Source organism: Schistocerca cancellata, chromosome 5, assembly GCF_023864275.1.
Source record: "Schistocerca cancellata isolate TAMUIC-IGC-003103 chromosome 5, iqSchCanc2.1, whole genome shotgun sequence".
Lineage (NCBI taxonomy): Eukaryota > Metazoa > Arthropoda > Insecta > Orthoptera > Acrididae > Schistocerca > Schistocerca cancellata.
Window position 1 is genome coordinate 701,547,866 of NC_064630.1, and position 14,595 is coordinate 701,562,460.

The 14,595-nt window shown below is 39.2% G+C and overlaps 1 protein-coding gene across 4 annotated transcripts in view; it reads left to right on the forward strand.

The window, feature by feature from the left end:
- The first annotated feature begins 2,244 nt into the window (after window positions 1–2,244).
- LOC126187977 (stAR-related lipid transfer protein 7, mitochondrial) overlaps window positions 2,245–14,595 on the forward strand; it is a 132,690-nt gene continuing 120,339 nt past the window's right edge. For all 4 annotated transcript variants that reach the window (XM_049929377.1, XM_049929376.1, XM_049929375.1 and 1 more), the window contains exon 1: window positions 2,245–2,882. In XM_049929377.1, coding sequence (XP_049785334.1) covers window positions 2,356–2,882 — 527 coding nt within the window. In that variant the 5' untranslated portion in view covers window positions 2,245–2,355. The remainder of the gene's footprint in view (window positions 2,883–14,595) is intronic.

The following is a 14,595-nucleotide window of genomic DNA, read 5'->3' on the forward strand; positions in this document are numbered from 1 at the left end:
GAACAGTGCCGTGAATGTACAGACCTGCCGCATATGGCTTCTCTTTCACCACATGTGCAGGAACAACCCCACTTCACTCAGCTCTTGTGACTGTGTGGTGTGGTTTCACAAGCTCCTTCATTCTCGGCCCATCTTTCTTCGAGGAGATGACGTCTCAAAGGCGTGTTAGGTGCAGAGTGACATCTGCATAATATAAGGAACTCATTGCGCAATCGGTGATTCCAGTTTTACAAAAGTGCAGCTGTGTTCACACCACTATTTTAACTCAAGATATGACGACACCACATGTCACTTCTCAGGTGAAAGATTTGCTCCAACAAACCTTCGGTTATGGCTACATCATCTTTAGACTATTTCAATATGTGAGGCCTTCCAAGTGATACGTTCTTGTGTGCTCGTTTTAAACTTAAAATTTCATTTATTAGACAGGAAAACAGCTTAGTTTTTAAAGTGCATTAGGTAGTAGTAGTTTTATTTCTTCGTAGATCACTTTTACAAGGATATGGGATATGTGGAGGTATCACAATTAAAAAACAGCAAAAGTAATATAATTCACATACAAAGGCATTTATATGCTATGTCCAATTTCGCATTTTGGATGTTCGGCCTTCTGTTTGACAGATGTGCCATGTTGTTCTATTGAAGGCTGTGTCTTGTGTAGAGAAGGCCATGATAGTGATAATGTAAGCACATGGGCCTAATAGAGGACTTTCAATTCTTCTGACTATCATGACCATGGTGTTGTCACAGATGTGCTGGTTATCATGGTGATTATGTAAAGCCTGGTCCACACGCAACGATCTGTCTGTGCAGACATTGGCGCAGATGTCTGTACATGCAAAATATCGCTGCAAATGTGGTGTGTTCACACGACACAAACCCCAATCTACTACTCGCCCACCATCTGTCGGTGTAGAAAAGAAATATCAGTGGCAAGCGACTACGCTCCCCGTAAACGTCAAAAACTTAATTAAGTTATTTTGAAATATAGAAATGGAGGAAGTTCTGTTGTGGTCTGTGTTCTCAGCTTGTGTTGCAAAAAACATTCAGACCAACCGCAGGAAACAGAAGGCGGTCAAAATGGTCTAGACAGTGGCTACTAAAGCCAAAGCAGTTTTCTCACGTACATTTACTGCGAGAGTTGCAGGGCGAACCTGTTTTGTTTTACATTACAGATGTTCCATTTCCTCGCACATTGACACTCCAATTTCATCTTCAGTTGTACTCCTGCTTGGTCTTGGCGTTTCTTGATCACTAAGAAAGCCAAGCAGATCAAAATACCATAACGTTGGCTGGTATACTTGATCTACTCTTACACCAGATCTTCTAGATTTCTGAACTTTGGATAACTCTTTTCGGTAAACAGTTCGCTGACAGACTTAATTTACTTGACTTACCTTCATGAACTCATCCTTCAGGACAGCGTAAATAGCTTCACATGTGTTGGGTATTATTTTACTCAACGCTTGTTTCGATATCGAAGTTGAAAATTCCAAATCCTTGTAGCTCCTTCCTGTTGCTAGGAATCTTAATGTTGCACCAGCCGTTTATGAGGAGAAATTGCCCTTCTCATACAAGTATTTTTTTCTCATAATATGAGGGGTTACAAGCTTTAAGAGATAATTATAAGTTTCGACGTCCATCTGCAAATAATTTCGCCAGTTCGCAACGAATTTTTTTTATTACCGTTTCTCTGTTTGCCGAGGCGTCAACTGCCCGCAATTTTTCAATTAGAGCATTGTATGCTGCTGTCTTTTTGTCTCGAGCACTATATTCTTTACTTTTAATCTCCCACAAACATGGGTAGTTTCTATATATTTCAATTAATTCACTTACAAACTCTTTAGAACACTGACGAGTATCAGTCATTTTAATGCCCTATGCGCACAAATACAAACACTAGACTGAGCAAACAGCTGTTTCGCGCCAGATGTGCGGCGATCTCCTGTCCACACGCTCCAGCTTGTCTGCGCAGATGTGGTTTGAACCCACAGATTTGAGAGGTTTCGCTCAAACCTGCAACTCCAACTTCCAGGTTTGCACACACCTCAGGTTGGTGCAAATCATCTGTCCACACGCAACGATCTGTCTGCGCAGATGTGTTGTGCGCAAACATTTGCACAGACAGATCGTTGCATGTGGACGGGCCTTAAGGATGCCGTGCAAGTTTTCATTGCCTCTTGAATCCCAGCTTACATACTAGAACTTTTATTTATGTCATCTTTGCTCAAAGTTGTAAACAAACACATCTATGAAGTAGCCGGCATAATAGTGGGCGTGATGCTAATTGTGTGGTGTGCGTTGTATTTTTCGAAGTGTAATATTTGACAGGAAGTTCCCCAAGAAACATCGGAAATGTTATTTAGTGCTTCTGTGAGAACGTTTTTATATAGGAATAGAAACCATCCAGTTTTACCTCCAATAGGACCAAACTATGTGCGCAGAACAATCGGAGGTCGTGAGTTTGGAACTTCCACCTTCTATTTGTTTTCTACCTTCCTCGAAAACAGTTCACTGAGAAATGCGTTTCTGTCCCAGTTGAGGAATTTTGAAAGTCATCGAAGTGTCTTACAAAGGAATCTCACTTTTCAGTGGTTTAAGTCAGAAATGGGCAAGATCCGCACGTTTCTTAAAAACCATTCCTTTCATATAGTAAGAACTTGTACCCAACAGTGTGAATGTGTTGTAGCTCATAGAATTAGAAGAGCACAACAGATTTTTAGTCTGTATACTAGGCTGTGGGACGAAGTGGCGTTAAGAGAGCTCGGAAGAAGATTGCGGCAACAACTGACTAGGAAAGGAAAGGAGTTGTTCCTAAGTGCTGTCGGAGTTTGCGCTTTTAGCTGGGACAGAGACAGGATTCCCAATGAAGAAATGTTGAGGTAAATTTCAGCGTTGAGCTTCAATATTTACATCGCCTTGTTCACAGTCATTTTACGATCCATGTGGTCATTCATCTCTCTTTATTATCTCATATCGGTTTTTAATTTTATAGTGTGTATCAAAAAAGTGCCTTGGGTAGTGTGGTATTTGTACCAAAGGTATTGCAACATTCTGTTTACGTATGGCGCAATAACTGATTGAGCTAATCAACTTCTTGTCCTGTAATGCTACGGAAGTTCTCCATTTGACGTAGTAACTGTGATGTGACTATGAAACAAAATAAGACATAATTATTGTAACGCTCCCGTTTTAGGAAGTGATTGTTTTATTGTCAGAAAATTAGTTTACTTGGGGTGTTGTCGTGTAGTCTGTATGAAGATAAATACCAGTTTTTTCGAAAATGTTGAACCTACCGATATTAGATGCTAGCTTTTGCGGATGGCTGAGTGCATCAGTAAACATAATCTACTCAAATTGTTGCCCAATCTCAAGGAAACTGTCAGCTTTATGTCAACACAACTAAGATTTCATACTCTCGCTCATTGACATTGCTAACTCACAGCCTACCACTTTGGGTTACACTACAGTATTTCACCTTAAGTGGCATTACATGAAATAGTATGGAAGCAAAATAAATAACCTCATTGTTTTATTAAATATCCCTGTTTGCGCACAAATGACCTCACTCGGAAGTAATTGTGTAACATGCAAATGCCTGGTATCAGTACGTTCAGTTCTCATGTTTCTCCAGATTGATTAGACATTGAGGACAGACACAGCCACTGAGGAGGTGGAAACTAAACCATAATTTCACACTACCACTAAGAATCAACAGCAGAACTAAAGTAGTAGCTACCTTCGGTAAATCAAGACAGAAAACTTGTTTTTTATGTGTGTTTTTTCTTCTTCTATAAATGTTCTCTGTTGGTGTCACATGTTATTAACCCACTATGTCATTGTTGCGTAATATGCCTAGGACAGTTCTTAACCAAATTTCAATTTAGCCAAGTTAAGATCTTCTGGGTCTCCAGCATACTGTATTGCCTCCTGTCAGGAAACGTCTTTCAGACTAACTGAAGTGTTTGATATGGCATTGCTAACTTCCACCAAACTGTCACTTTGCAGCATAATATAGACCCCGGTCTGTGATACAGATCAGTGTGTCACATGTAAAATTTTGTATTTTAATTTGTTCGATTTGTCAATTCACAACCACACTGTTACCTTTGAACCTAATGTAGGCCTTAGACTGTGCTACAGACCCAATCTGTCACCACAGTCTACTTTCCAAAACCATATACAGACACAGAAGAAATATTTCAGTGTTCTCATTATGTTATGGGACAAAGCCAACATCCAGTATTGATAGGTTCAGTTGACCCTTCTTTTCAATATTGTCCAAAGTCGTGGAGCTAGCAGTGTGACGTAGCAGTTGGTGTCAGTGGCTGCCATGCTGCATGTTGCCATTTCAAAACCATCCATCAGCATTATCTATTCTTTACTATTTAGTAGAAACAATAAATGCTAATAACAAATAATCACTTGTGGTTGGGTTTGAACAGACAACCTGCGGCATGCCAGCCAGCGAAACTAACGACTACACCACACTACTATAGCATCATAACTCATGGCATTGACCCTTCTGGTGAAATGGTTGTTCATGATCTCACCTCCAGAGCATCTGGTACCAGTCCTGCTTGCAACAGTGCCATTCCACCAAATTGGAGTCAACGCCTTGAAGTTACCAAAATCAAGTCACCAAAGCCGTGCCGACTGCTAAAGCTCCAGAAATTGCAAAATTCCTTGCACAAGACATCATTATGAAGCCCGGGGCACTACATGTGATGATCTCTGATCATGGAAAAGTTTTCCAGTGAAGACTAGCATCAGAGGTAATTTCTCAATGTGGCATCACCCACAGGATGACCGCTGCCTACCTCTCAATGATGACTGGCCATACAGAACACTTCACTAAGATGTTGGAAAATATGCTCTCGATGTACTTTAATGTGAGACAGTGAGACTGGGATACAGTATTGTATGTTGTGACATTCATGTACTACACAGTGAAGCAAGATGCTACAGGCTTCTCTCCATTCTGTATACTCCATAGTCGTGTGACTAAAATAGTACATACACAGTTCTCGTTTCAACCAGATGATACTCAGGATGACTATATGACACATTTGGTCACCAAGACTGATGAAACAAGGCAGCTGGTTCGCATACAGACTCTAGACACCTGGGAGAATGACTGAGAATGCTATAACATCAAGCACCAGGCAGTGAAATATAGTCATGGAAAGTTGGTATCAATTTTTATGTGTGCACAAAAAGTGGGAATAATGGAATATCGCTGCCTTGCGAACACTTAACACGGGCCCTTAATCATATCAGTTCAGTCTTCCTGAATTGTCATCGAAGCATCATCTTTATCATTGTACTGTTTTTACTCCTATACTCCTTATTGGTGTTATCTATATTTTATTTAGCAAGCTTTATAAATTTGACAAACCAGTGTGGAGTTGTATTATTTTATTAGCTGTAGCATTTTCTCAATATACCGATCGGACTGATGTTTAATTATATTTCTGGGAGGTATGTAATTTTTATTACACAGAGAATATGGCTCGATCTGTATAATTGTTGTACAATTTTGTAGATTACTGCATTAATGTTATTCTAGCCATATGTTATAGATCTAAGAATTTGAGGATGACAGCTAGCCACTGTCGAAACTGGTCATGAAATAAACTATTTCACATCAAGTGAGCTTGCCTTCTAATAACATTGGGAAAGCTGCTGAAGCTTTATTTTGGGCTGTTTGTACCCATCGTCACATGTCAAACATCTCATATGAAGTCTAGGATTATTACCTCTCAGCAAGAAGACAGAACTGCAAAGATGTTGTCCATGTCTTTAATAAGAAACCAGCACAGATTGACGTTGGGGGAGGCTCATTGAAACTGAAAATCAGTTTGACGATTGCAAAGCTTTGACAGAAGCGGCTGCCCTTGCCACGCATAATAGTGAAGGGGATGTAATAACACAACCCGAATGCAGAGATCCACCACTGCTTCCATAAAGGGGACCATTGATAAGTTCTGAATTTAGGGTGCTGTAGTTTTCTCCAGTGAGAACTTTTGAAACAGCAGATCATTGTTTGACTGGGAGAGGGATCCTCGACCACCGGCAATTATTTGTTGTTTCGTGTTTATTGTTTTGGGAAGGGTCTCAAAATATCTTGTGTTTGCATGTTCTGAAATATTTACTGTTTGTATAAATAACAGCACTTTCTGTCCAAGAGTTCAGTTATATTCTGGCCATACGTTGGTATCAGTAATGAATGTGCTTTCAGTACTAAGGGTTGTACTTGTTTAATGACACTGCTTTCAAATTTGGATTGTGATTTCGATGTAACAATTTCAGCTGGATTGGTACATCGGTGAGTTAAGTTATAGTTACCAGTGACTGGTGTAGGCTGTAACTTCTCTTTATGTTTTATTTAAACTGATCAAGTTGGCACTGTGATTCTGACATTACATTAATATTTGAGCTGACTGGAACTTAAATCGCCACTTGGCTCTCCAGATTTACATTTCCCCATGATTTCTTTAAAGTCACTTAAGGCAAATGTTGGAAGCCCCATCCTCTTTCCAGCCCAGGTGTGGAACCCCTGAACTTACTTTCTTTCCTAAAAATGAAGGTACACCTTCAGGGCACATGATTTTTTAGCAATGGGGAAGTGAAGGCTGAAAAAAGCTCATTTTGACAGTCTCTTTACATTATTGGCATTTGTTGTACATACCATTCGGCCAGCACCTTCTTATGCAAGCACTTGGTAAATTTGATCATGAAAAGAGCAGTATTGTATATGTTCTATACGGATCCAGTAGAACATACATGATGTAGTGCTTTTCATAATGAAATTTTTACCACCTGCTTAAGAAACTGCTGGTTGAATGCTATGTACAGCAAATCCCAATAAAATAAAATATCACTTGTTCATTTGTTCACTTCCTCATCCAGGTCTATTCAGATCTAGTAGAGCATACACAATATTGTGCTTTTTATTTATAATTATGTTGTTCTACCAAGTACTGGTGGAAGAATCAGTTAACATGGTAAATTTGAAGCTTAAATAAATTTGGGTAAGACCACGCATAGCTGCTGATATTAGATCGGAGCAACACAATATTGTCACGAGCATTGAATACAATTATTTTTGATTGTTGCGGTAATGAAACATAAAGAACACTAAAGATACATTCATTCATTTTATAGTGATATTGAAGTATTATCTTGGGGTTATATTGATGGCTTCCACAAAGCAAAGATTAAGCAATAAATATAGCTAAGACAGAGTGATAAAGTACTTGGCAGCTAATTGTTTACAGGACAGTGTTCATAGTGACAAGTGGACAGAGACTGAACTTGGTTGAGCTTTCTGTTCTGTGTATCATTTTCATATTAACAGCATTTGTTGAATTAAACAAAGATTTTGATAATGCTGACTCGAATACAGTCTTTGAAATTCTAAAGTGGTTAGGAATAAAATACAGGGAGCAAAAGTTACTGCCATCAGACTGCTGTTATAAGCTTGGATGCAGTTTTTAGTCCACTAGGTGAATACTGAGTTGGTTTCCTTTTTCTGCCTTAGCTACACGCTATGCAAACATTTAAAACACTGTCTTGCCCTTGCACACACAATCTACTGTATACACAGACAGATTGGGTGCACTGCTTCTGTCCTCAGAGGTGTATTGGAGACTTATTACTTTAGCTGTGTGGTCTCCTGACTCAGCATCACTATCTGCATTAACTTACATTTGACTACACCTAGAGCAAGCTGCCTTTCAAACGCTAACTAGAAATTTTGTCTAAGTCATCTTGTATCCTCCTACAGTCAGTTACCTTTGTCAGCTTCCCAAACACCACAGCACCGTCAGCAAATAGCCGCTGGATGCTGCTTACCCTGTCCATCAGTTCATTTATGGGAAATACAGAAGCGTCTCATTCCACCCGTCTGCTTTGACCCATGACATCACAAATATGGTGGAAACGACCATACACTACGATTCCAATATGGTGCCTATGACATCATGACGTAAACATGACCACAAACATGAAAATACATTGGAAAACCAACACACACACACGTTCCACAAAAAACCTAATGAAACTAACGGGACAAGTGTGGGAAATTGGGGTTTTTTGGGTGGGGTCAAAGTAAATATAAACAAATTTAGACACACACACACACACACACACCACCGTACCAAACCACACAAAACAGCGAAAAAAAACCGACAACACAAAATTCCCCAAATTCCACTAAACACATTATCCTCTGGAATCGGACACTTCCCTTGACCCATATAGCTCAACAGCAGCTCCCGATCCCACAAATTGGAATCGAACACTTCCCTTGACTTATATTGCTCAACAGCAACTCCCGAGACCGGAACACCCACAGCAACCACACATTGGAATCGAACACTTCCCTTGACCTATATAGGTCAACAGAAACTACCACTACCAAATCATAAAACCCAAAACTAAACCACGTCCACAATCATCACTACCTCAAAAAACACAACAAACCAACAAAATTGGAATCGAACACTTCTCTTGACCTGTTATCCTTACGACATCTCCAAATATAGCTGTCCTTGGTCAGAGACGCTGGAACTTTAGTAAGCCTCATTTCTTCACAACACACTGAACACTTCGCTACTCATCCAAAAATTTGAATAGTTGAAGAAATTTTATTAGAGATAATGCACTGTCCCCGATCATCACCGGTAGCCGAAAACTGTTGTCCTTGACAGTCATATCCATACCAACCAAAGACATAAAAAAAGCAATTTCCCAAAATTCACACATGATGAAGAGAAAACATTACAATAACGTTGACATAACAAAACCAAAATCGTTAACTCACTGAAAAATATTCCGCTGAAAGCACAGTCACTACCGATACCACACATGTGCAATGTTAGAACGCAAATGAACCCCATACGCCACGTAACACGCTAGCCATAAACACACCACCAGAGAGAACTACCAACCGCAACAATATGCCACCTATAAACATGCCACACACGCAAACTAAACCAAAAACATCACACAACACATTAACACACCACCAGAGAGCACCACCGATCACATCAAAACAACACCTACAAACATGCCATTCTCACAAACTAAATTCCGTGCTGTCCTGACGTCACACACCACAACAGCCTTACGTCACGGGTCAAAGCCAACGGGTGGGATTGGATGCTTCAGTCGACCCTATTTATGTATATAAGGAGCAAGATTTGTCCTATCACACCTCCCTGGGGCACACCTGATGATAGCTTCATCTCTGATGAACACTTGCCTTTGAGGACAATGTACTAGGTTCTGTTACTTAAGAAGTCTTTGAGCCATTCACATATCTGCGAACCTATTCCATATGCCATGTGCGATGGGACATTGTGTCAAACATTTTCCTGACATCTAGGAATATTGAGTCTACCTGTTGCCCTTCAGCCATCGTTAGTTTGTTAGTTAGCTTCTTATTCCATGAATCATTTGGCATAGCAGATCATAATGATGTGGAACGAGTCAATTTTACATTTCAGTTTGCATGGCAAATTAATTTGTGAATATGGCTACATGCTGAACATTTATAAGCCTTCGTCTTCTTTTTTAAAATACAGGTATACAGATGTGAGTTAATGTTCCTTCCCACTACCTTTTACACATTACAGTAGAAATTCTTCTAAAGATTAGGAGGAGCTATAAAGAATAAAGTTTTTCAGTTTGTTTTCAGATTTTACTTTGCTGTTTGTCAGACATTTTATATCACTGTAGAAGTGATCAAGAACTTTCGTTGCAGCATTGTGCACCCCTTTTTGTGCTAAAGACAACCTTAATGTGGACTAATGAATGTCATTTTTCCTTTTGAACTGTAGTGGATTATTTACAGCCAATTTAATGAGGTAATAAATACACTGTGAAGCAGCAGTCTGCATACCTAACTCCTTAAACAGGTGTCAACAAGATGATCATGGGTCAGCACCAAATATTATTCTTACTGCATGTTTCTGAGCAATGAAGACTTCCTTTCTTAAAGATGAGTTACCCCAGAACATTATTGTATAGGCCTATGACATTATTGAATAAAAATATGCAAAGTATGTCAACTTACTGATTTGTGTCTCGCCAAGATTTGCAATAATTCTAAGTGCAGGCATGACTGAACTAAGTTGTTTTAGGAGTTCCAAAATGTGCTTTTTCCAGTGTAAATGATTCTCTCTACTGTGGATACCTAAGAACTTTGATATAGGCTACATTAAATGTATTTGCAATTGCGAATATGAACAACCATCAGCTGTAGAATGGAATGACAACAATGAAAATTTGTATCAGACCAGGACTCAAACCTGGATATCCCACTTACTGCAAGCAGCAGTCGCCTTACCATTTGGATATCTGTGCAAAACTCGCGGCCAGACCCAAACTTCCATGTCGTCAAGCATGCTCTACAACATACCCATACATCCATTATGTATATTCCCATACAGGTGAGACATTTTACTGGATAGTTACTTCACCAGTGCTTGCAAGAAAATACAGTATTGCATCGTAGTTCAGAATATTTGCAATTTTGAATACATTTAATGTATTTCATAGCAGCTGTAGTCACTGCAGTGCCTATTTCTTTGGACATGTTTGGATGTCCCACCCTATTTATTATTTCCTCACCATGTATTACACGTGTCATTGGTGTAATACCCCTAGACGTGCAGAATTAAATATGTTGTATCTTTTTAAAATTGTGTGTGAGAACATTTACAGTAAACCAGTTAGTGATACTTCTAAAACACTATTTACCATTTCTTCTGTTTCTGTATGTATACTTGGATTGTTTACAGTACTGGTCTCATCTGCAAAAAGAACTGATTGTCCTTGTTGTACATTAGAGGAAAGTCATTTCCATATATAAGGAACAATAGTGAATCTAAGGTTGACCCTCAGGGAACCCCATATGTGATGTCTCCCCAGTCAGAATTACTTTCCCGGACAATATTGGTTGAGTTACTAAGTACAACTTTCTGCATTCTTTTTGCGAGATATGACATTGTCCATTGATTGGCTATACTATCAATTCCATAAAACTTCAATATATCAAGGAGAAAACTGTGATTTCCACAGTCAAATGCTTTAGATAGGGCACAGAAATACCAACCGGCACAGCAAAATGTTATTATTTAAGGCTTGTAAAATTTAATTGGGAGGAAATCATGCGAGAGTGATGCTTTCTAAATGCATACAGCTTTCAGTGTTCCACCCATGATTTACTCCCTGTGCTGTGAGTCGGTGTGGCATCCACAATAGCTACATCACTCTCCAAAGAGTTCTCTGTGTTTTTTGAACAACTCATTCTTTGTCCTAATTAAATGACATGTAAGGCCCAGACCTTTTGTGAGGTTGTAGCCAGTGTCACAGTTGATTATTTAGCACCTGGTTTGTATCTTTCTGCAACTATTGGCTTTTTGAGCTGCTTTAAATGGTTGTGTCCTTCTTGTTCTCAGCAATTGGTATTTGAGATTGTGCATTTGTCAGTCTGATGGATAATTTAATGCATTGGCTTAGGATTTGATACGCCTCATTCTTATGGAATGCAAGTTGGCTGAATAGTTTCTCCAGTCACTTCTTTCCCCATCTGCTCGTAGAACACTCCATCAAAGAGGAAATATGTGGTAATCAGGACATGCCTGAAAAGGTTAGTGGTCTTCAGATCAAACTGTTAGCCACCAAGTTTCAATGTCTCCTGTAAGTGGAGACAGCATCCAATCTTATGAGGGTATCGGACTCCTTAAGGCTGAAAGTATTTAACCATTGTGCTAAGTCTGTTGAGTTGCATATATGATATCGGCATTTGCCCATGCAGGAGCTAAGCATATACCTGAGGTGCTAACCAAGTAGATAGGTGGGGCACCAGTGTCGCTGATGATAGGGCATAGAGCTACACCTTCCCTTTGGATTTTGGGAAATCCGTAAAATCTCGGTGTAGTGGGGGCATGAGTCAAATTCTTCTTCTCTAACTTTTTGATGTGATCAGCATCGTTCTTCCAGGGCCCATTGTCTTCAAGCAGGCTGCCCAGGTTCACAGTGTGTTTCTTATATAAAAGGACCACAATAGCATTATCTTGATGCCCACCAGTAAGACCACTTTATCCAGATATTCTCTCAGATCCAGGATGCCCATTCTTCCCATATTGGCAATGTCTAGTCTTTCAGCATGCTTGACATATTTCTTGGCAATATTCTTCTGCCATTTTGGGAGGAACTTGCACTGCATCTTGTTTTACTGCACTGATAATGTACACAGCTGAAGCTGAACAACTTCTTGATGATAGCATTTAAGCTCCAGCATGCTGGCCAATTTTTGATTCTGCTTGCTTTGGTTGTATCAGTGTCAAGTGTCTTTTTAGCAAAATTAAGTACCACTTTTCATCATGGCAGAAATACAAAGGAGGTAGGGAAGCAACTTCTTTAGTGGTGCATATTGTCTAGTTTCTTCATGCTGTGATACATTTCCTCCCTGAAGAGTTATGGGTTGTGGATCTTCAGTGTCTACTGGTATATTTGCTCACAAAATAATCCACAAGTTTACAGTTGGCTGTTAGTGACTAAGGGTATCAGTATTTCAGTGACAGGCTGTTATCGTCATCATCATCAGATACGCTAATGAGCCGAGCATCTAATGGCTCAGGGGTCACTATATCCTCACTACTCCCACATAGTGTTCCCTATGTGCATTTCTTGTATGGGTGCCATTGTGTTGACTGCCACAGCATACTGCATTATGTCTGTAGTTGACTTCTCATAGTATGTGTCAGTTTGGTGGCAGCAGCTACATCAGTCTCAAAACTCAGCCTACTATGTTTGCTGAAAGTCTTGTTCTTTTCTGAAATCAAACATGTGCACAATGACAGGGTGAATCTCAACAGTGCACTGCAACACCTGAAAGTTGTCTTCATGACAAGTGGCTGTGGGAGGCTGATTTCAAAAACACTACAAACTACACCTATAGCAGTGTCCTGTGAGACAGTGGAGGAACAGTAGTGGGGCATTACCATTGCATTTGTGCATACATTGGGGAAACTTGGATAGGATCATCTTGAAACAAACTGTATTTTGCCCACCTACTAAGACATAAGCATTACTGATGACTGTCAAGGAGATCTTCCACTTGACAAGCTTGGAGCATGTAATATTCCCTGCCAGTGAAATTGATCTTGGATTGGACAGACAATGTGTACTGTGGAAGACTGCTGCTGAGAACATCAGTGACATAATTATTTAACATAGCTGCACAAGTCAGCAGTCACAGTCTACCAAAAATATATTGCATTTGCACTAGTGTCATGTATGAAACATCCTGTATAACAAACCCAAACTCAGTCACATTCTGCAATAGTGCTATTTCATGTCAGACAGGCATACTGTTACTTGCCTTCACATTTCCACTTCATCTTATAGCTAACCATTCATTGATATTTTCATAACACTGACTTTCCCAGTACACAGGAGAGGACACAGCTGGATGTACAAGTAAGTCATCATCTTTTGCTGCTGATACACTGTTCTACACATAGTCCAAGAGTGCATCAAAGTTCAAAAAATCGTTTATTCTGTGTAAGTCTGCACCAAGAATAGTGTGTGCATTTGGTACATGAACATTTTACCGAAGCCACCCTAGGAACTTTCAAGGAGTCTTACCACTTACACGCCAATACATATACGCAATTATGGTATTTTTGTTTAATGACAGTAGTGAATATACAAGGATGAACTGTGCAATTTATAGCCACAATAGTGGATGTAAAAATAATTTCTATATAGAATGCTGTGATATGTACACCTCCCGCATTATTGATAATAGTCTTTCTGTTTAGTTTCGCAGGAGATTGTGTTGTTTTGTGATGGTATTTTTTGGGTGGTATGTTATCTTTAATCAGTATATTGTTACGGCCATCTCGAGAGCAGTTATATTGTTGCTGCCATCTCCTTTCTTTTGTCTGGTGGAGACAAGCTAGTTGTATTTCATTTTCTGGGCACCATACAAGGACACATTATATGTATATTTTGAGGTACTATTACGCCAGTTACTGAACTGTAACTTCGACTGTTGGTAAATAGATGAGCTCATAATGTAAATACTGCCTACTGAATTCTTTATTAATACTAATCAAATTTATTGTTGTAGAAAATATGCTAATGACTCTAGCATTCGCTTGAAGATGCCACAGTTGTCTTGGAATAAAACAAACATAATCTGGCGAAATTGTTTAAAAGTAAAAAGAAATGTTACAGTCCAAAAGATACAGAATGAAGACACATATATAGGCTGATAAAAGTGGAAAAATAATTAGAAATATTTTATGTGCAGCCGTCTGTGGAGTTAAGAATGAAGTTCTATAATTTGGTGCGGTAGATGCAAAGCAGAAATCAAAAATCCCCAAGCAGGCCTATTCAAAATCAAAGCAGAGCAATAATTCATTATCCACTCCTATACAGTTTAACTGACTGCACTCTGAGATATGAGTTCTACATAATTCTGATGTATTTAACAAATCCTGTTTTTCCTCATATATTGACTATTCATAGTGGTCTATATAAAGTTATATTAATACATTGTTTGAAGTATTAGAT